The following is a 22,629-nucleotide window of genomic DNA, read 5'->3' as shown; positions in this document are numbered from 1 at the left end:
CTAAATTGTCTATATTTTGTCTTATTCTCTCTCTCCATGATCATTATTTTTAAACTAAATATTCACAACAGTTTGAGTCGCATGTATTGTGCAAAAAACAATAATTTTATTATATTTTGGGTGGATGTTTCTAGATTAATTTATGGGAATTTAACATTAAATTCCTTCCATCTGGGATATAAATTCATGACAGTGAGATTTAGAAATCATGTTATATTGTGAATTCTTGTGTGAATGGGATTAGTTTGTTATTTGGATTCTTAGGCTATTTAAAAAAATTATCCTTTTCTTAAGAAATGAAATCTACAGGACATTGTTAATGGGAAAGTAGTGGGCAGAAAGGCATGTCATGTGTGGTTTGAAGAGCACAATCTTTTCATTTACAATGCAAAAATTGAAAATTGAGGAAAAACAAGGTGTACAGAGTTGTTTACTGGTTACAATCTGAGGAGTACGATGATGCTACTGATTATGATATGCTAATGTATCAGCTAGCAACTGATCTCCATAAAGACTTGGTCTATTGCTAGAAATTGTCATTTATTTACCTATCTGTTATGGATTTACAGCATATAATACAATAATATTAAAGTTCTGATCTTGAGAATATCACATTTTTGAATTTTCAAGGCAGTCTAAGTATTTATTACTATTTCCGTCACAACGGTCAATTTTGTAATGAACTACAATTAGGTAATTAACTAATTATATGCTTTAATTTCAGGTCATCCAAATAAGATGTTTTATATTTGTTTCAGAATGCTTCAATCTACAATAACTGAACATTTCATTGAGTTCTCTTGCTTTTTAAGAAAGTTATGGGCTTTTGACTGTCCTCGATCACAGCTTTTGTCTATGGAAAAGCAAAAGGGAACAAAATGCTAATTTCCGAGTATGAAAATAGCCATAACTTTTTTAATACTGAAAATATGAAAGTGACTTAGGTGTCAAATTAAACGTCTTTTTATGCTTTATCTGATGGGATAAATTGCAGACTTGATTTTTAAAATCTCAAAATTTTGTAACATTGCTACAAATAAAACTTCATCGCCGATCGACCGCCCCCTCTAATACGCAGCACCCTCTGTGTGAAAATGTTAGTCCCCGGGTTCCGATTAAATCTTTTCCACCACCTCTTAAATTTATGCCCTCTCGTTCTTGATTTTCCTCTCCTGGGAAACCTTTCTCTGTATTCACCTCATGCTTTTACACACTTCCATGTGTTCACCCACCAGCCTTCTTGCACTCCGAGGAATAAAGTGCCAAGCTGCCCTACTTCCCCCTGTAGCCATCCTCATCACCCAATCTACCTGCTATGTCACTTCACAGGGAACTATATGCTTGTACTGCTAAACCTCTCACTGCAACAGGGCTCTACCATTTACTGATGTTTCTGCCATGGTTTTATTTCCCAAAATCCAACATCTCACATTTATCTGAATTAAAAGCCATTATCCACTCAAAGCTCAAACACAGTACCTAGCCCCTCGAGAAAAAGACACAATATTTACCCTCAAACAGCACAAGACCCTCGAACCAAAACCTTCTTATCCTCAAACAAAGCACTTAGCCTTTCAAGCCAAAGTCTCAAAACTTATCCTCAAACAAAGCACTTAGCCTGCCGAGCCAAAGAAAAATGACTACCCTAAAACAAAACTAGCCTCTCAAGCCAAAGCCTCACCACTTACCCTCAAAAATACAGTATTTCACCTGAACAAACTTCCTCTCTTAAAATGGCCACTTCCAAATGGCCACACCACTGGTGCTTGACTCTGTTTTGTACACCTCGAGGAGCAGTCATTCCAGCACACTGAGGCCTATTCTTTACATCTCCAAGGCTGCCCCTCCTCTAAGCTGCTCACTCTCAAGTGAAACTGACCCGTCCTCATGCTATCGACTGCTTTTTAAATCTTTTATGCTGCACCTCCTCTCACTGCTCACTTAACTCAACTGATGGAGTTGGTATTTCCCTACCCACCCAATCCAGTGAACACACATTTGGGCTGTCATTTTGTGCTTTACTGGACCATTTAACATATTAAACAGACATAGGGCAATTGCTTTTACTGCCTTCATTATCTCTCCAAATCTATTACTGTGCCTTCATTATCTCTGATTAAAGAATAGCATAAATTGGAGTTGATGGCCTTCAGAAAAAAAGTGAAATTCTGTTTCTACACATAATTTAGTAGCGAAGTATCTGTTTCAACTTAATCGTTTAGAATGCGAGTAGACTCAAATTATGGTGGCTAGAAATCATCAAATAATGGCAAGAAACAGAAAAAATTTAAAAAATTTTATTTTACTATAAATAGGCTCTTCTTCATAAATTTGGGAGGTTGCGCCAACAAATGCCTTCTGAGTACGTGGCATTGATAACTCCAAAAATTACTAAGGTAAATAATAATTTTATATCATTTTAAACTGCATCAGTTATCATCACAATCTTATTTCTATTGTTTTTCAATTTGTTGCCACATTTGAGGGTGGCACAGTGTGGCTTACAGCGATTGCAGAGCCAGAGACTCCGACTACGGGTGCTGTCTGTACGGAGTTTGTACGTTCTCCCTGTGACCATGTGGGTTTTCTCCTAGATCCTTGGTTTCATCCCACACTCCAAAGACGTACAGGTTTGGCTTGGTATAAATTGCCCCAATTGTGTGTAGAATAGTGTTAATGTATGGGGATCTCTAGTTGGTGCGGACTTGGTGAGCTGCTGTATCTCTAAACTAAGCTAAACTAAAAGAAAAATTCCATTGACCAGTGGGATTAAATTCTTAACATGAAGTACCATATATTGATATACTAGACCAAGTAGAGACCCGTTGGGTCGGTTCCCCCAATGCACCCGTTCCCTACCCGTAGCCCCCAAGGGAGGCATGGTTCTCCAACTCATGCCGTTCCCGAACCTAAGAGTCCAGCACTCCACTGCCTCCCTCAGCAATGGGCTTTAAAAAAAACGGTTATAATGATACAACGGTTATAATGGACTCGGCAATAACAGACGTCATCCCCCCCTTATGATCCGTTATAATGAGGGATTACTGTCTTTCAATTTTATATAAAGCAAGACTATTTCTCATTCAATTACATGTTATAAGTGGAAATGTGTTCCTGTAGGATGTTTTTGTCCCACCAGAAATGATAGTACCACCACTACTGGTTCCTGGAGAGGCATTATGCAGTTTACAACCCAACGGTATCAATATTGATTTCTCTAACTGACAATAACCCTTCCTTTCCCTCTCTTTCCGTTCCTTCCCTGCCCTAGTTTTCTGACTCGTTTCACTGTCTTGATTAATTTTACTGTTTGTATGCCTCGTCACCTTCCCCTCAGCCGACAATGAACCATTCTACATTTCCTTGATCATCGTCAACTTTGATCTGTTGTTTTCACACCTTACCCTTTCAATTCAGAGTGGCGGCGCTGCTCTGGCTGCAGCGGCTCACCGGCAGTCCCGTTTGTTTGTGTTTTTTGTGTTGTTTATTTTGTTTTGGTTAGTCTAGTTTTTGGTTTTTAGTTTGTGTTTTGGGGGGGGGGGGGTTGAAACGGGGTTTGCAGTCTCTCCCTGCGGGGGAATGCGACCTTTTTGTCGTATTCCCCTTCTCTGCCTCCGTCTCTGCTGAGGCCTAATGGAGCTGACGACCTCGAGGCTCCGGAGGCAGAGCCCGTCAGGACTCGCCCTGAGCTTGCTCCTGTGAGGGTGGTCCGGCTCAGGGCTGGAAGAGGTTGGGACGCTCCCGTGAGAGGCGGCCAGCCCGAGGGTGGAACGAGGCTCCTGTCGGAGTGGCCGAGCTCGGGGAGGTGCAGCGCTCGCAGCCCGAGGGAGGTTCGGTGCCCATGTCGGGGCGGCCCGGCCCGAGGGAGAAGCGACGCCCAAGTCGGGGCGGCCCGGCCCGGGGAAGAAGCGACGCCCATGTCGGGGCGGGGCGGGCCGGTCCGGGGGAGGTTCGGCGCCCATGTCGGGGTGGCCCAGCCCGAGGCTGAAGACGGTGCGGTACTCACGTGAGGGTGGCTGGGACGGTGTTCTGGCGGAGGTGGCCTGAGTCCGGAGTTCGGCCGTGGGCCAGCGGCTGCATCTGCAGGACTGGTGGGCGGCAGCTTCAACCACCCCGGGCCGCGGTGTTTGAGCCGCGGGACTGATTTATAACATCGCTCGGGGGGTATCGCCTCAGCGCAGAGGGAGAAGAGGAGGGAAGAGACTGCAGACCTAAGACTTTTGCCTCCATCACAGTGAGGAGATGCTGGGTGGACTCACTGTGGTGGATGTTAATATGTGTTTATTGTTGTTTTTATTGTATTATATGTATGACTGCTGCAATTTCGTTCAGACTTCGGTCTGAATGACAATAAAGGCCATCTAATCTAATCTAATATCTCTAGTTTCCTGCTTTCTGACTCTCAGTCTGGATGTTTTGACCCGAAACGTCACCCATTCCTTCTCTCCAGAGAAGCTGCCTGCCCTACTGAGTTAATCCAGCATTTTGTGTCTATCTTAATAGTTTGCTTTGTCAGTTTCCAAAGCAAATCTCTTATTTGATCAGCAGCTGTGTTTGACAACACAAGTGACTGCAGATATTCTTGCAAGTCCCACACCTTTATAAATTGCACTTTTTATCCAGCATCAAACCTTTGTAAAATATCAAGTTTTACATCCAGTGAAATTCAACTACGTCGTTGATTCGGTTTACAATTTATATTTTAACCTGAATTACCTGTTTCCGACACCTTGAGGGTAAATAATGTGGAAAACTATAGACCTGTCTATCAAACCTAATATATGCGGTAGGTAACTTGCTGGAGAGGATTCTGAGGGATATATATTCATTTAGAAGGACTCCTCCCCTCTTACACCGGTCCCAGTTTTATCCCTTCTTATACTTTCCATCCTGTTAATTCTGGAGACTTCTGTAACATTTCCTGCACTCTCTTTCCCTTTAACTCTACCCTTACACTTCCAATTAGTTGGCCCCAACCCCCACTATTTAGTTTGAAGCTCCATCTACAGCCCTGGTTATACAGTTTTCCAGTGGTCTGGTTCCAGTCGGGTTCAAGTGAAGTCTGTTCCGTCGGAACAGTTCCCTCCTTCCGCAATACTGGTGCCAATGTCCTTCAAATTCCAAACCACTTCTTCCACATCAGTCTTTGAGCTACTCTCTATTCCTCTCAACCCTATGCCAATTTGCCCGCGGCTATAGAAAGTCATATTCCATAGCTTTCTCTGACAGCTTGTTTCAAATGTGGACTACCCACTATGGACAAAAGTTGCCCCTGGGATTCCTCTTAAATCTCTCACCTCTCAAGTTGTAGAATCCTCTGATCTTGATAAACGACTGTCTTTGTTCACCTAATACTTGCTCTCATGATATATACACTATGTATACACGTATGCTGGACATTTGAATTTCATAATATGTGACCTCTTTCATATACATGGAAGTCTATAGGTTGTATGTTTAAACCCAGGGATGTACTTGGAACTTACTTCTGATTCAAATTATGATTGAGATAACAATTTATTTCCGTTTCTTGTTTTCGTCTAATATGTCTTGTAATGAAGTTCGAATTTTAATGCCATATTCTATGTAATTAAATTATTTTATGAAATATGTAGAACATTGAGAAAATGTAAAAATAAACCTAGATATCAACATAGAAACATAGAAACATAGAAATTAGGTGCAGGAGTAGGCCATTCGGCCCTTCGAGCCTGCACCGCCATTCAATATGATCATGGCTGATCATCCAACTCAGTATCCCGTACCTGCCTTCTCTCCATACCCCCTGATCCCCTTAGCCACAAGGGCCACATCTAACTCCCTCTTAAATATAGCCAATGAACTGGCCTCAACTACCCTCTGTGGCAGAGAGTTCCAGAGATTCACCACTCTCTGCGTGAAAAAAGTTCTTCTCATCTCAGTTTTAAAGGATTTCCCCTTTATCCTTAAGCTGTGACCCCCTTGTCCTGGACTTCCCCAACATCGGGAACAATCTTCCTGCATCTAGCCTGTCCAACCCCTTAAGAATTTTGTAAGTTTCTATAAGATCCCCTCTCAATCTTCTAAATTCTAGAGAGTATAAACCAAGTCTATCCAGTCTTTCTTCATAAGACAGTCCTGACATCCCAGGAATCAGTCTGGTGAACCGTCTCTGCACTCCCTCTATGGCAATAATGTCCTTCCTCAGATTTGGAGACCAAAACTGTACGCAATACTCCAGGTGTGGTCTCACCAAGACCCTGTACAACTGCAGTAGAACCTCTCTGCTCCTATACTCAAATCCTTTTGCAATGAAAGCTAACATACCATTCGCTTTCTTTACTGCCTGCTGCACCTGCATGCCTACCTTCAATGACTGGTGTACCATGACACCCAGGTCTCGCTGCATCTCCCCCTTTCCCAATCGGCCACCATTTAGATAATAGTCTGCTTTCCTGTTTTTGCCACCAAAATGGATAACCTCACATTTATCCACATTATACTGCATCTGCCAAACATTTGCCCACTCACCCAGCCTATCCAAGTCACCCTGCAGTCTCCTAGCATCCTCCTCACAGCTAACACTGCCCCCCAGCTTAGTGTCATCCGCAAACTTGGAGATATTGCCTTCAATTCCCTCATCCAGATCATTAATATATATTGTAAATAGCTGGGGTCGCAGTACTGAGCCTTGGGGTACCCCACTAGTCACTGCCTGCCATTGTGAAAAGGACCCGTTTACCCCTACTCTTTGCTTCCTGTTTGCCAGCCAGTTCTCTATCCACATCAATACTGAACCCCCAATGCCTTGTGCTTTAAGTTTGTATACTAATCTCTTATGTGGGACCTTGTCGAAAGCCTTCTGGAAGTCCAGATACACCACATCCACTGGTTCTCCCCTATCCACGCTACTAGTTACATCCTCGAAAAATTCTATAAGATTCGTCAGACATGATTTACCTTTCGTAAATCCATGCTGACTTTGTCCAATGATTTCACCACTTTCCAAATGTGCTGCTATCCCATCTTTAATAACTGACTCTAGCAGTTTCCCCACTACCGATGTACCAAGACGGCAAGTTTTATGTTTTGGCCCAGAAGCATTCATCTTTATGAATGAACTAGACTAAGTGGGACCCGTTGGGTCCCATGTTCACACGGGAGGGCTGGTCCTCCAACGCAATATTCCACCTCTCTACCAATTCCCATATTGGCGGCAAGTGGGGGGGGGGGGGGGGGGGGGGGGGCTTTCTGGGGCGCTAGTAAGGGGGTTGTGGGCTGAAGGGACTGTTTTCAAGAGGGCTAGTATGGACATTGTGGGCCAAATGGATTATTGGGGTGGCAGCTCAGTCACTCAAGCCTGATGTGCTGGCAGCTCACTCACGACTGGTGGGCTGGCAGTTGACTCACGGCTATTCCTTGAAATTCCATTTCAAGCAGGGTGCAAGACCACCAAATTCAAATGCAGTTTCCTACCATTTCAAGCAGGGTGCAAGGCCACCAAATTCAAGTGCAGTTTCATACCACTTCAAGCAGGATGCAAGGCCACCAAATTCAAGTGCAGTTTCCTACCACTTCAAGCAGGGTGCAAGGCCACCAAATTCAAGTGCAGTTTCCTACCACTTCAAGCGGGGTGCAAGGCCACCAAATTCTAGTGCAGTTTCATGCCACTTCAAGCAGGGTGCAAGGCCACCAAATGCAAGTGCAGTTTCATGCCATTTCAAGCAGGGTGCAAGACAACCAAATTCAAGTGCAGTTTCATACCACTTCAAGCAGGGTGCAAGGCCACCAAATTCAAGTGCAGTTTCATACCACTTGCAGTTTCATACCACTTCAAGCAGTGTGCAAAGCCACCAAATTCAAATGCAGTTTAATACCACTTCATGCAGGGTGCAAGGCCATCAAATTCAAATGCAGTTTTATACCATTTCAAGCAGGGTGAAACCGCCATAAAACCACACAAAACACCACATAAACACCACACTCACAGTTCAGTAGACATTCAGTGTGTTCAGTTGATTCACAGCTCAGACAGACTCATGACCTCTCCCTCCCCCATATTGCAGAGACTGAGCCACACCCACACTTCCGGGTTTTATAATCCCTCCCCCCTCCCACTGGAAGGGGCGTGGCCTTCATGGCATGATTGACAGGAGAGAGATTCTCAACATTTTTTAAACACTAATAACACTTTTATTTTTCATTGATGGGAAGAGTCCTCTGCACCTGATGAGCGGAGGGGGACTGAGTAAGATGGCCAAAAATCACAGCTGTAAGTGGTAGCGTTTTATCTAAAATCAATATACAGCGCAAACAGGAAGTTGTCAAGTTTAGACTTTTAATCGTGCTTTATTTCAAACCAACCACCACCACCAACCATTTGCTGTGCTTTATTTCAAACCAACCACCACCAACAACCATTTGCTGTGCTTTATTTCAAACCAACCACCACCAACAACCATTTGCTGTGCTTTATTTCAAACCAACCACCACCAACAACCATTTGCTGTGCTTTACTTCAAACCAACCACATTTTCAATTTCAAACCACATTAAGGGCACTCAAGGTCAGCAAAACCACACTCACAGTTTTGTAGACATGTGTTTAGTGTTATTCACAGCTCAGACTGAGAGACATGAACCTCTCGCTTCCCCCATCTTGTAGAGACAGAATGAGGCACTCAACACTTCCGGTTTTAAAGTCCCTCCGGAATGGGCGTGGTCTTCAAGAGAGAGAATCGCAACATTTTTTAAACACTAATAACTCTTTTATTCGATGGGAAAAATCCTCTTGTCCGGCACAGCGGAGGGGGACTGAGTAAGATGGCCAAAAAATCACAGCCATAAGTGACAGCGTTTTTTCTAAAATCAATTTACAGAACAACAGGAAGTGGTCAAGATCAGACTTTTAGTAATATAGATGAATGAATGAATGAATGAATTCATAGTACATTGTTCTCTTTTAGATTGAAACTATCCTGAGACAAGGTGTTACTTTTCTGAACTGGTCATCCTTAACACTCAAGCAGTTCTTCTCTGACATGGATGCAGCCATAAATGACTTGATTGCATTACTTAAGATAGTAAGTATATTCCTTGAAAACGTTACATTTATTAATTACACAAAAGGCTAACAGTAAAGATATTACAAACATGTAATATATAACATGAATTGAATGCAGTGTGATGATTGTGATTACTACTGTGGAGTCATAGAATGGAGTCATAGAATTGTGCAGCAAGATAACGGGCTAGCTATTGGGCACCCTTCCATATTCATTTATTTCCTAGCACTTGACCTATAGCCTTGCATGCCTAAGTGAGTTGTGCACATCTAAACACTCCTTAAATGGTGTCAGTGACTCAGCTTTAACCACTCACTCAGGCAGTGCATTCTAGATACGTATCACTCTCTGGGTGAAGAATTTGTCCCTTGTATCCCCTTTAAATCTTTCCCGGTACACTAAATCTATGTTCTCAGGTATCTAACTCCAATATAGGGAAAGGTGTTCTGCAATCTAACCTGTTGAAACCCTTCATTATTTTATATTGCTTAATCACATTCATAAGTGATAGGAGCAGAATTAGGCCATTTGGCCCATCAAGTCTACACTGCCATTCAATCATGGCTCATTTATCTTTCACTCTTAACCCCATTCTGCTTCCTTCTCCCCATAATCATGACATCCCTACTAATCAAGAATCTATCTATCTCTGCCTTAAAAATATCCATTGACTGCCTTCAAAGCCTTCTGTTGTACAGATTCCACAGATTCACCACCCTCTGACTAAAGAAATTCCTCTTCATCTCCTTGTTAAAGGAACGCCCTTTAATTCTGAGGCTATGATCTCTGGTCCTAGACTCTCCCACTAGTGGAAACATCTAATGCCATCAAACGCTCATCATATGTTAACCGACTCATTCTTGGGATCATGCTCGTAAACCTCCTATGGATCCTCTCCAGTGTCAGCACATCCTTCCTCAGATATCGGTCCCAAATTGCTCACAATACTGCAAATGCATTCTGACCAGCGCCTTATTGAGCATTACATCCCTGTTTTGGTATTTGAGTCCTCTCAAAATAAATGCAATCATTGCATTTGCCTTCCTTATTCGACTTGCAAATTAACATTTTGGGAATCCTGCACCAGCACTCCCAAGTTCCTTTGAACCTCTGATTTCTGAATGCCTCTCTCCATTTAGAAAATAGTTTATATCTTTATTCCAACCACCAAAATGCATGACTCCACACTGCATTCCATCTGCCACTTTTCTGCCCCCTCTCCCAACCTGTCCAAGTCCTTCTGCAGAGTCCCTGTTTTCTCTACGCAGCCTGTCCCTCTACCTCTCTTTGTATCATCTGCATACTTGGCCACAATCATGAACCCTTCTAAACATCCTTCCAAACCTCTACTGCTCAGGGAAGAACAGATCAAGCTTGTAAACTCTTTCCTCATATCTGATCAGCTCTATCCTAAGTGACTTTTCACTGCACTCTCTCCAGTCCTATCACATCTTCCTATAATATGATTACAAGAACTGCATCACACCAGCTAAGAAAGGTTTTATAAAGTTGGAGCATAACCTCCCAACATTTTTATTAAATGCTCTTGCTAATGAAGGCTGGTAACACCTCTGCCCCCTTAAATATGTTATCTGCCTGTATTCCCCAAAACCCTACCATTTATGATGTATGTTCAAGTCTCATTAGTGCTCCCAAAATTAATCTTTTTATATTTGAATGGATTACACGCAATCTGCCATTTTTCAGCCCATCTCGCCAGATACCTCTCTGCTGCTTAAGACTACTATCCATACTATAAACAACTACACCAGTCTTCATGCCATCCGCAAACTTACTGATCATACCTCTCGTATTCACATCCAAGTCAGTCATATATATATTATAAACAGCAAGAGTTTCAGCACCAATCCTTGTGAGATGCCAATGCTCAACCATTACCCTCTGCTGTCTACTGCCAAGTCAGTTTTGGATCCAGTGTTCAACTTGCTCAAGATCCCATGAGCCCTAAAGGGCCTGTCCCACCAGCATGTGATTGCATCCATCTAGCGCGACCAAACGTGGTGGCTTGAGCTGTACGGCCTCGCGGGGCCGGTCCCACTTCCAACCGTGGAGCCGTCTGGAGTTGTGCGGGGCTGGTCCCAACATCATACTCACCAATCAGCTGGGCAGGAGGCAGGCCGACTGTATTTGGACGTCGCAAGGCGTCGGGTGGTTACGTCATCATGCAACGGCACGCCGGGCGGTGACGTCATCGTGCAACGCCACGCGCCAAGATGCTACGTACAGCAACAAGACGCTGCATACGGTGTCAAGACGCTGCGTGCGGCGTCGAGATGTTACGTACGCCCGTCGAGGTGCTGTGTACGACCTCAATGCGGCGCTGAATTTTTGGACAATGTCAGTTTTTCGGAGCCCGGCGCGATGTCGGGACCAGTCCCGCACAACTCCATACGGCTCCGGCGAACGAAGTGGGACCGGCCCCGCGAGGCCATACGGCTCAAGCGACCATGTTAGGTCGCGCTCGCCGCATGCAGTCGCATGCTGGTGGGACAGGCCCTTAACCTTTTGAACAAGTTTCCCAGGTTGGGTCTTGTTAGAGGCCCCATACAGTCAATGTAAATCACATCTACTACTCTGTCTTCATTATTTCCCTTGCCTCCCAGAGCGCCCTATAATCCCATTGAGTCCTGGAGATTTATCTGCCTGTAATCTGATAGGGTATGGAGTACCTCCTTTTTATTTATGGAGACCTGTACTAGACTTTCACCTACTCTGTGAATGAATTCTCTAACATATAACATAGTATAGTATATCAAAGCAACAAGTCCTTTGGCCCAAAATGTCTGTGCTGAACCTGATGCCAGGTTAGTCTCCTCTGCCTGCATGTGATCTCTATCCCTCTATTCCTTGCATATCCATGTGTCTATCTAAAAAAAATTAAAACAACACTACCAGCCTTCTTCCCTACCTGCAATGCCACCAATGTTGGTGTTGTTTGCAAATGCACTAACCAATCCATCAACAGTTTCAGTTGTGTTTTTGTAAAAAAAAAATGTGGCTCAAATTCCAATGGGACACCACTGATCGTAGACCTCCAGGCATCACTACCCTCTTATCTTCTATAAGCTATCCAGTTCTGAGCCCAAACTACCAAGTCTCTGTGAAACCATGCATCTTAATCATCTGGATCAGTGTAGCATGAGGGCCTTGTCATATGCCTTACTAACATCATTAGACAATATCTACTGCCTTATTCTCATCAATAGGGTATAGATCCTCAAAAAATGTAATCAAGTTTGTATGACATGAACTACCCCGTGAACAGCCCTGTAATCAGTCCATTCTCTTCCACATGTGAGTAAATCTTAAGTCCTCTCGAACAGCTTCCCTTCCACTAATATGAGGATTCCGTCCTATAATTTCCTGGATTTTCCCTATTTCCCTACAATTGGCTAATCTCCAATTCAGAAGGACCTCACCTGTTTCTAGAAAGATTACAAAGATCTTCGTCAACATGAATCCAATATAAATGATAAGGAAATTATTGGAAAAAAAATTGAGGAACATGATTAATCTGGACTATTCCTACTTCTATCGTGTCTTTAGGTTTGTTAGACTACAGTGCCAGAGTGTCATATGGCACTGTCACAGGCCCTTCAGCCCACCGTGTCCATGGTGACCATCAGCGCCTATTTGTACAAATTCTATTTACGAGCACTTAGTTCATTGTCAACTATGCCTTAGCAATTCAAGTGCTCATGTACATTCTTCTTAAATTATGTGAAAGTACTCATCTCCACCAGCTTCACAGGCTCTAAGTTCCAGACAGCGTGCCTCAGATTGCCTCTAAACCTCTTACTCAAAAACCTTAAATCTAAATCCTTTAGTCTTAAACACCTCCACCTTGAGGATTGGTTTTACTCTTTACCCTATCTCTGCCTCTCATAATTGTATATACCTCTGACCGGTCCTTCAGCCTCACCCACTCCCATTCCACAGCCTATTATCCCGCTCATATCTGAAACTGAAGCATTCTATCCCAGACAGCATCCTGGTGAATACACCAGTGCAATTACATCCCCCATAAAGTGTGGTGATCAGAACTACAACAATATTCTCACTGCAGTCTAACCAATGTTTTATAAAGATGTACAAAGACCTCCATGCTCTTACAGTTTCTCGAGCAGGTCGTAGGTATGTCCTTAAAACCCACCAGAGTAAAAAGGACAGAATGCACAGATGCAGCAAAATGGGGCATCATTGACAAATTCTCATTGTCAACAATATGCAGTCGTCTTCCACCCATCATGGGGAAATGTCATCTGTCCATTTCCCTCCACTGATGGTGCCTGACCCGGTAGGTTCCTCCAGCTATTTGTTCTATGTTCAAAATTTCAACTTTTATAGTCTCTTGTCTCTGCGGGTTAATTGGACATTGTTAATTGCCCTCGGTGTGTAAGTGAGTGATAGAATTTGGTGGGAATTGATGAGTATGTGGGAGAAAATAAAATGGGATTAGTGAAAAGGTGATTGATGGTCAGTGGGGACTCGGTGGGCAGAAGTGGCTGATTCCATGCTGTATCTCTCTATGACTTTTTCAAAGATTTTACGATATAGTTCTTATGTAAAGATGCAGTAATAGGAAATATATTAAATAATTTTATGTAATGTAATAATTTAATATTCATTGTTGTTTCCAGATAAGTGATTTACGAGAAAAGCACATAGATGAGGCAATGGCAGAAATAGGCCAAAAAATTATAGTTAAACTACCAGAGGATCAGGCCTTAACTTTGGAAGAAATGCTTACCTACAGTGAGGTAATATGCTGTTAAAGAATTTTAGCACTTGGAATTAAGAAGAGAGTCAATTAAACACTAGGCCTGACAATGAATGGCAATTATTCAGTATAATTTACATGATTGCATTGAATCATTGTGTTATACAGCACACAAATGAACTCTACAGCCCACGGAATCCACGCCAATCTTTTTGCCCATCTATATTAATCCCATTTATCAGTATTAGGTCCGTATCCTTAGCCTTAATTATATGTGTCTGTCTAAATATTAACCAAATATAGGGATTATATCTGATTTTATCATCTCCTCTCAAACCTTGCATGCACTTTTTTTCTTTTTGACCAAATTTAACCTGGTCCAACCACATCAATGCTGCAGCACATCAAAACTTCTTCCTTTGAAGACTAAGGAAGTTCAGCATGTTGTGTTCAAGAAGGAACTGCAGATGCTGGAAGATCGAAGGTACACAAAATTGCTGGAGAAACTCAGCGGGTGCAGCAGCATCTATGGAGCGAAGGATCCATAACTTTCCTTCGCTCCATAGATGCTGCTGCACCCGCTGAGTTTCTCCAGCAATTTTGTGTACCTAAGTTCAGCATGTCTCCAGGTCTCTTACCAATCTCAACCAATTTTACCAACAGATTCACTGTCGAAAATATCCTATCAGGAAGCTTCACATCTTGTTATGACAACTTCTCTGCCAAGCCCACAATACTTGCAGAGAGTTGTGACTGCAGATCAGTCCATTCTACAAATCATCCCCCCCTTCCACTCCCCAACAACTTCATCTACACTTCCTGCTGCCTCGGAAAGCAGCCGACATAAACAAGGGCAACTCACAGGCAGTCATTCTCTCTTGCCCCCTCTCCTTTCAGGCAGAAGATCCAAAAAAATTGAAACCATATAGCACCAGATTCAAGACCAACTTCTTCAGCTGTTGTCATCCTCTTGAACAGACTTCTCATCTGCTGAGGATGTATTCCTGATCTACTTCATTGCAGCCTTTTACATTTTTGTCTGACTACCATCTTTTCAATGGCACTTAGCTCCGGGTAACAAACTAATCATCACCAGCATTGCTTCGAACCCGAAGATGAATATGAAGATAATTAACTCTACCATATCACTTCCACCAATACCTTGTCAGCATCCACTTTGTAAACCCCACTGTGAAGCACTTATTTATCCTTTAACATAGAAACATAGAAATTAGGGGCCGGAGTAGGCCATTCGGCCCTTCGAGCCTGCACCGCCATTCAATATGATCATGGCTGATCATCCAACTCAGTATCCCGTACCTGCCTTCTCTCCATACCCCCTGATCCCCTTAGCCACAAGGGCCACATCTAACTCCCTCTTAAATATAGCCAATGAACTGGCCTCAACTACCCTCTGTGGCAGAGAGTTCCAGAGATTCACCACTCTCTGTGTGAAAAAAGTTTCTTCTCATCTCGGTTTTAAAGGATTTCCCCCTTATCCTTAAGCTGTGACCCCTTGTCCTGGACTTCCCTAACATCGGGAACAATCTTCCTGCATCTAGCCTGTCCAACCCCTTAAGAATTTTGTAAGTTTCTTTAAGATCCCCTCTCAATCTCCTAAATTCTAGAGAGTATAAACCAAGTATATCCAGTCTTTCTTCATAAGACAGTCCTGACATCCCAGGAATCAGTCTGGTGAACCTTCTCTGCACTCCCTCTATGGCAATAATGTCCTTCCTCAGATTTGGAGACCAAAACTGTATGCAATACTCCAGGTGTGGTCTCACCAAGACCCTGTACAACTGCAGTAGAACCTCCCTGCTCCTATACTCAAATCCTTTTGCAATGAAAGCTAACATACCATTCGCTTTCTTTACTGCCTGCTGCACCTGCATGCCTACCTTCAATGACTGGTGTACCATGACACCCAGGTCTCGCTGCATCTCCCCCTTTCCCAATCGGCCACCATTTAGATAATAGTCTGCTTTCACGTTTTTGCCACCAAAATGGATAACCTCACATTTATAGGCTGCATCACCTTCTTCATCTTCATCACCTTTAAGGCTGCATCACCTTCTTCATCCCCAATACATTTCCGGCTCCCAGTCCTACAGCTGCAGGTGTTCACCGCAGAGTTAGCTGAACGCTTGAATGTTAATTCGAAGACATGTAGTACCCTTTTCCATTTCAGAAATTCCTTATCGGTTTTCACCTGATGACATATTTTGAAATTAAATCAGCGCTGCATTGTTTAGATTTCAAACAGCAAAATTTCATAAAACTTATTTTTTAATAACTTGGTAATTTGTTTTTTAATTAGTTTTAATTACGTTAATTATGAAATAAATATTGAAGAGAATACCAAGAAATTATTTTTTTAAATTAGCCCATTGGATCTTTTGCAGTTACCTAGAGGATGTTCATTCATCAATATTAAGTCATCTTTGTTATCTATCTATCTATCTATCTATCTATCTATCTATCTATCTATCTATCTATCTATCTATCTATCTATCTATCTATCTATCTCTCTGTTCTATTCTATTCTATTACTAAAACTCTCATCTTGTTTGTTTGGTTGTTTGTACCTATATTTGTGCAAAAACGGTACATGATAACATTACAATTTTTGGCCCACCTTACTCATCATTGTCCTGTGATATAAATGAAACAAGTATGCACAGTTGGGGGAGGGTTCCCATGCGCGTCTTTATTGATGTCACAACAAAGGGCACCATACGGGTCCTCAGCCGCGCATCCGCAGTTGGGGTATTTTCAAATCGCCTTTTTTTCCCCCATCACAACGTGTACCCCCCTGGCCCTGGGCTAGGGTTCCCCGTCTCAAGCTCTCACCCTCCCCCGGCTCCAGGATGCTCCCACCCTGACAGCCCCGCCTCAAGCCCTCCCCCGGCTCCAGGATGCTCGCCACCCCCGACAGCCCCTGTCTCAAATACAACTTCATAACCACCCTGTTTGACAGAACGGGGCTGGCGGTGGTTTACATCGAGATCCTGGAGGGATTGAGGGAGAATAGGGGGTAGGGAAGGAGTGGCAGGGAGGGGAAAGTGGGGGAGGTGAGCAGGGAGAGTGGGGTAGGAGGGGGGATAGAGTGAGAGGAGGGGGGTAGGGAGGGTTGAGGGGTTATGGTGGGACGGAGGGAGTGGCTGAGGGTAGGGGAAAGGAGAGGAAGGGAGAGGTGAGTGAGTGGTGGAGGAGGACAGGGGAAAGAAGAGGGAGGCTGAAGATGAGTGTGAGGGAGTGCTGGGGATGAGGGGGAATGGAGGAGAAAAGGAGTAGGAAGAGGGATGGCGAGGTAATAAACAAATTAAATGCAAAGTTATTAACTTTAACTTAACCTCTGCCGTTATTGCGGGGCCCGTCAGCCGTTCATGCGCAGTTGGGGGTTATGGCTCAGCGGTGGAATATTGTGTTGGGGGTCCAGGCCTCCCATGTGACAGGGACCCAGCGGGTCCCACTTAGTCTAGTGTATTTTTAAAAACATTGGAAATGCATTGATCTGTATCTGATGAAGAGCCTTCAAACTGAAACATTAAAACTTCCCAGAGATATGGTCTGATCTTATGAATATTTCAAGCCTTTTTTTATTTTACAATGACCTCTATACATTGACTTGTAGTTTTCACCAAGTTTTGGTTCGTTGTTGCATGTGCTAATGTGTTCTCTAGCGTTGCTGCAAAGAATGGACAGATATTTTAATTCCAAAATGCAACGATATTGAAAAAACTGTGGACCAATTGGTGGGAATATTCGTAGAACTCTCTGAATCGGCACCTGTGAAAGAAATTGAAAAACCTGCAGCTCCACCAGGTAAGAACCATTCCGTAATTTCATAGGTTATATCTGTTCTAAATACATACGCCTGTTTTTCCTTTCTATCCCTTAATATCTTTGGTTAGTAAAAATCTCTCAGCGTCAAATATATAATTAAGAATTTATGTAGATTCAACTGTCAATTTATTGGATCCCTCCAATTTCTGATAATTTGCTTTCACTGTCCATTTCACTGGCCATTTCACTGGCCATTTATGCTGTAAGCCATGCATCTGAGATAGAGTTTTTCTCCCTCTCTTCATTAGCATAACGTAACCTGCTATTTGCAAAACATCACACTTCTTTGCCCCATTAAGAACTCATACTCATAGCAATCCTGGCATCCACATCACAGATATACATTTTATCCTATCCATCTTACCGGCCCATCTTCTCTACAACCTAATTTAAGTTTTTTCTCAGTTTCCTACTTTGACAAAGGATCTTTAACCTAACATTTATGTAAAGGCTAATTTTAATTTTTCGATTATGTTCCTAGTTCTAAACTCTCTAATCAGCCGAAATAAGTTGTTTCTATAAACCAATGTATTCAATAATTCAATTAAGGCATGCTTAATATTTAAAATTCCTGGAATTGTAGCAACAGTATGAATAATTTAATGTCATAATTGAACACTTGAAGTGTAAATATCTGGCTACAAGATTATTGCCAGTGAATTGGACATCTGGTAATACTGCATTTTTTATTTTAAAACAAATGGAAAAAAACGCAGATTAATTTCAAACCAATTATTTTCACTTCAGTGGTATCTAAATTTTTGGAATCAATTTAATGGAACAGTCTCAACCTCCATTTAGAAAAGCATACTGTAATGAAGGTTTTTCAATAGTTTTGTGAAGGAAGGTGTGTAGCAGACCAGCTATTAAATTTGTTGAGAAGATGGCAAGGAATGACTGATGTACATAGAACAGAAGAGCACAGGAGCGGGCCATTCGGCCTACAATGTCCGTACCGAACATGATGCGAAATCAAACTGATCTCATCTGTCTGTTCATCAAGGGTCGGCAACCATGTTCTGCATAGAGGCCAGGACGCATGTCTGTGAGAGGATGGCGGGCCACATCCATCACGTGCACACATGGATTCCGCCCCCACCCTGCCCCGGATGGGAGACATCAAATCACGTGCACACATAGATCCCGTCCCTTCGAGGACGCCACCCAGAGCAATGACCCCTAGTTACTCACTCATCCCTGGCCTATTGACAACCCCAATCCCGACAGTGAAGACCAGACACAGAAGGTACGTGGCCGTGCTGCCGGCTTTGCGCAGTATGCGGTATGGCAGGAGCTCGGCGCTCGTCCGTACTTGGTGCTGCTCGGCGCTCGTTGGCGCTCGGTGCTGCTCGGCGCCTCCGCAATTGCGGCCGCCAGCGCAGGCCTCCTTTCGTCACCGTGCCGGGGTCCGCGGCCTCGGGCCCGGGAGGTACCAGAGATGATGGAAGTCTGCGGATCGGATGATTACGGGGAAAAAAATACGCCTGCGGCCGGATAATTTCAGATAATGGGCCGCATTCGACCTTGGGGCCGAAGGTTGCCGACCCCTGCTGAACATGATCCATATCTTTTACCTTCAGTACTTTCATGTGCCTATATAAAAGCCTCTTAAACAACACTATCAGGTCCCAGCCTGAAATGTCACCCATCTTTTTTTTCCAGAGATGCTGCCTAACCTGCTGAGATAGCACTTTGTGTCTATAAACACAAAAAAGTACTGGAGCAACTGCAGTAAACTGCTGTTCCTCGTGTCTCTAAGAAAACTATCATGATTGACAGGAAATGTTGTGACTGGTTGGGTGTCACCAGTTTTGCAGAGCTCAGTACTTGGTCCCTTTCTTGTTGGAATATGTTTTAATTATGTTATATAAGGTACAAAAATCAGCAACATTGTTAACATTGAGCAGGGAAGTTTTAGACTGCATGACAATGCAGGAGGTATGGTCGCTTGGGCAGAAAACTGGACAACTAAATTTAACTTGAAGAGGAAGTTAATGCATTAGGGGAGTTGCAACTTGTCCAGAGAATATTTGGGAAATTATAGGAGTATGAGAAAACAAAGGATCTTGAAGTATACTACAAATCTTTAAAAGTGGCAGCAGAGGTCAATAATTCAGCGAACAAACATATGGGATTATTTTTAGCTGAATCATGGGGTATATGGGCTTGTTAGGTTTGAATTGCATATTGCATTGCCAGACCACATCTAGAGTACTGATACAAGCCCAGTTACCATAAATCAGCAAAGATGTGATTGCTGCCGAAGGTGTACAAAGAAGATTTATGAATATGAGCTTGAAAACAGTAATGATTTTTTTTAAAACAATGGGAATTACTTTATTTGGAACACAGGAGGCTGAGGGGAGACTTAACTGTGGTGTATAAAATTGTTCCAATTTTATTTACAACCAACGCGAGAGTGTGGTTTTCAATACTAGAAGCTCGATTTCACTCCCTCAATGTCACAGCCAACGGACAAAATTTGGGTTCCTAGCAGCTCGTCTTCCAGAGCAGATCGCATGCTGAAGAAATGACGCCATACAACGGGCTTAAATCCACTATTTTGGAGCGAACACAGCCCTCGAAGCAAGCCTGCATTTCGGAGCTGCTGAGAGATGATAATCTCGGTGATAGGAGGCCGTCACAAATGTTGCGGAGATGGAGCAAGCTGGCAGTAGGCGAAAAGATTGATGTCTGGAAGGGGCACCTGATAGGTATGTTTCAATCGGCCAGCATTGATGAGCTCGTAAAACAGGCCAACATTGTCATGGAGACAACCACTGCACTGCAGGTGACTGTGGTTAATGCAACAACAGTAAAGCCGGTAAATGTACAGCGGGAACAGCAAATTGCAGCACTCACTGCGCAAGTCGAGGCTTTGGCAGGCCAGAAGAGCCATCCCCGTTTCAGGTTTAACGCAAACCTTGGGGATCGGGGACGGGGCCGAGGCGGCATCCAACGTATTTGCTGGAAACACCGGAGATATGGTGCAGTGGCCTGGTCGTGTCAACCCACTTGCTCCTTCTACAAACATTAACACCCACGACGAGGCCCGGCAATAGAGGCGACTGCTGCCAGTGGGCAAACTAGCCACCACCTTTTTCTCGGTGACTGCCTTTTGGGTATCCGATATTTCATTGACTCCGTTGCCAAGTTAGCGGTTGTTCCAGTTCCCAAGAGCGTTTTCACCCTAACACCGGATATGTTCTCACCACCGCAAACAATTCTAGCATACAGACATTTGGTCAGAAATCAGCCACGCTCGACTTTCGTCTGCAGAAAACGTATTGCTCGATTTTCACAGTTGCTGACGTATCAAAATCCATATTGGAGTGGATTTTCTTTCACACTTTTCTTTGCTGGTGGATTTAAAAAATCGCAGCTTAAGTGATTGCTGCACCCGCGCACAGGTGAACTGCATCTGCCGTCCGGCATTGACTATCGCTCACCTTACCAGCCTCCAACCCAGCACCGGCCGATGTCAGGAGTTGCTTAAACAATTTCCACGACTATTAACTCCATCTTACCGGATCTTACCACAATGATATCAAACACTTCGTCACGCATCATGTTCCGAGGCCCTCCAGTTTCGGCAAGAGCGCGCAGGTTACCCGTGGATCTCCTCAATGTTGCAAAGGCGGAATTTGACCATATGTTAGAGCTCAGGATCATCCGTAGGTCTGAGAGCTGCTGGGCATCACCTCTTCACATGGTCCCGAAGAAGTCTCCCGGAGATTGGCGACCCTGCGGCAACCACCGTTCACTAATCTAAGCCACTATTCGAGATCGATACAGCATTCAACATTTGCAGGATTTCTCTGCAAGCCTACAGGGTAAGCAAGTGTTCACAAGCATCAATGCGTATTATCAAATTCCGGTCGAGCCTGCCAATATTTTATGACAGCAGTGGTCACTCCGTTCGGGACATTCGAATTCTACGGACACCATTTGGCACAATCGTTCCACCATGTACTCTCTGGCCTCGATTTCGTCTATGCATACGTCAACGACGTGTTGGTAGTGAGCTCCAGCGAAGAGGAACACAAGAAACACCTCGGATTACTGTTCGGCTGTCTCGACGAATATGGTATTGTCATTAACACGAACAAATGCGTGTTTGGCGCTCACAAACTCAATTTCCTCGGGCATCACATGATGGAGAACAGCATCCTGCCCGGCGAATCAAAGGTGCAGGAAATCCGAAACTACCCAGTGCCAAATTCGTGAAACCAATTACGGTGAATTTTGGGGATGATGAATTTGTACCGACTCATTCTACCGAATGCCGCAGGTTCCCTATTATCCTTGACCAACTTAATCAAAGGTTCGGACAAATCATCAAATAAACCGTTATGTTTACCCGAGGATGCAGTGCAAGCCTTTAATGTGCTAAGAGGACTCTCGCCGACGCAATTATGCTGGTCCATCAGAGGCCCAATATCTTATTTTCACTCACCACTGATGCCTCCATCAGCGCCGAGGGAGCCGTCTTGGAGCAGCAAATCAATGGTTGGTGAGAGCTTCAGGCATTTTTTTCGGTAAAATGATCACCCACTCAGATACGGTACTGTACGTTCGGGCGAGAACTTTTGGCCATGTACCTCGCCGTCAAGTATTTCTGCCATCTGTTGGAAGACTGTCCCTTCAGTATTTACACGGATCACTGTTTGTGAATGATCCACGACAAAATACATAGTGAAAGATTAGTCTTTATTCCATAAGTAATCCCGAGCATTTAAACTGCCAGCCATTCATACCCGGCGTGGTTTCTGAGAGCCGGCTGACCTTGTTAGTGTAGTACCGTAATACTATGTAATGAGTGGCATGCATATATGTATAATAGAGATTATAAATGGCATTGATTAATAAGAGTTAATCTACAATCACCAACTGCTCACATACACGACTCGTACAAGTGTGGGGAGTTATTCACCGCGGGAAATCCGCCACTTGGACTTCATTATGCAATTCTCCAGTGTCATCAGGCACATTCATG

General features: G+C 43.6%; 1 protein-coding gene across 1 annotated transcript in view; it reads left to right on the top strand.

Annotated features, from left to right (window-relative positions):
* Window positions 1–22,629, top strand: part of LOC129697508 (dynein axonemal heavy chain 8-like) — a 641,267-nt gene that overhangs the window by 216,692 nt on the left and 401,946 nt on the right. The window contains 4 exon segments of the mRNA XM_055636144.1: window positions 2,316–2,396; window positions 8,945–9,061; window positions 13,705–13,824; window positions 17,471–17,612. Coding sequence (XP_055492119.1) covers window positions 2,316–2,396; window positions 8,945–9,061; window positions 13,705–13,824; window positions 17,471–17,612 — 460 coding nt within the window.

This window comes from Leucoraja erinacea, chromosome 5 (assembly GCF_028641065.1).
Source record: "Leucoraja erinacea ecotype New England chromosome 5, Leri_hhj_1, whole genome shotgun sequence".
NCBI classification, from domain to species: domain Eukaryota; kingdom Metazoa; phylum Chordata; class Chondrichthyes; order Rajiformes; family Rajidae; genus Leucoraja; species Leucoraja erinaceus.
This window is presented reverse-complemented; position numbering and strand designations above follow the sequence as displayed.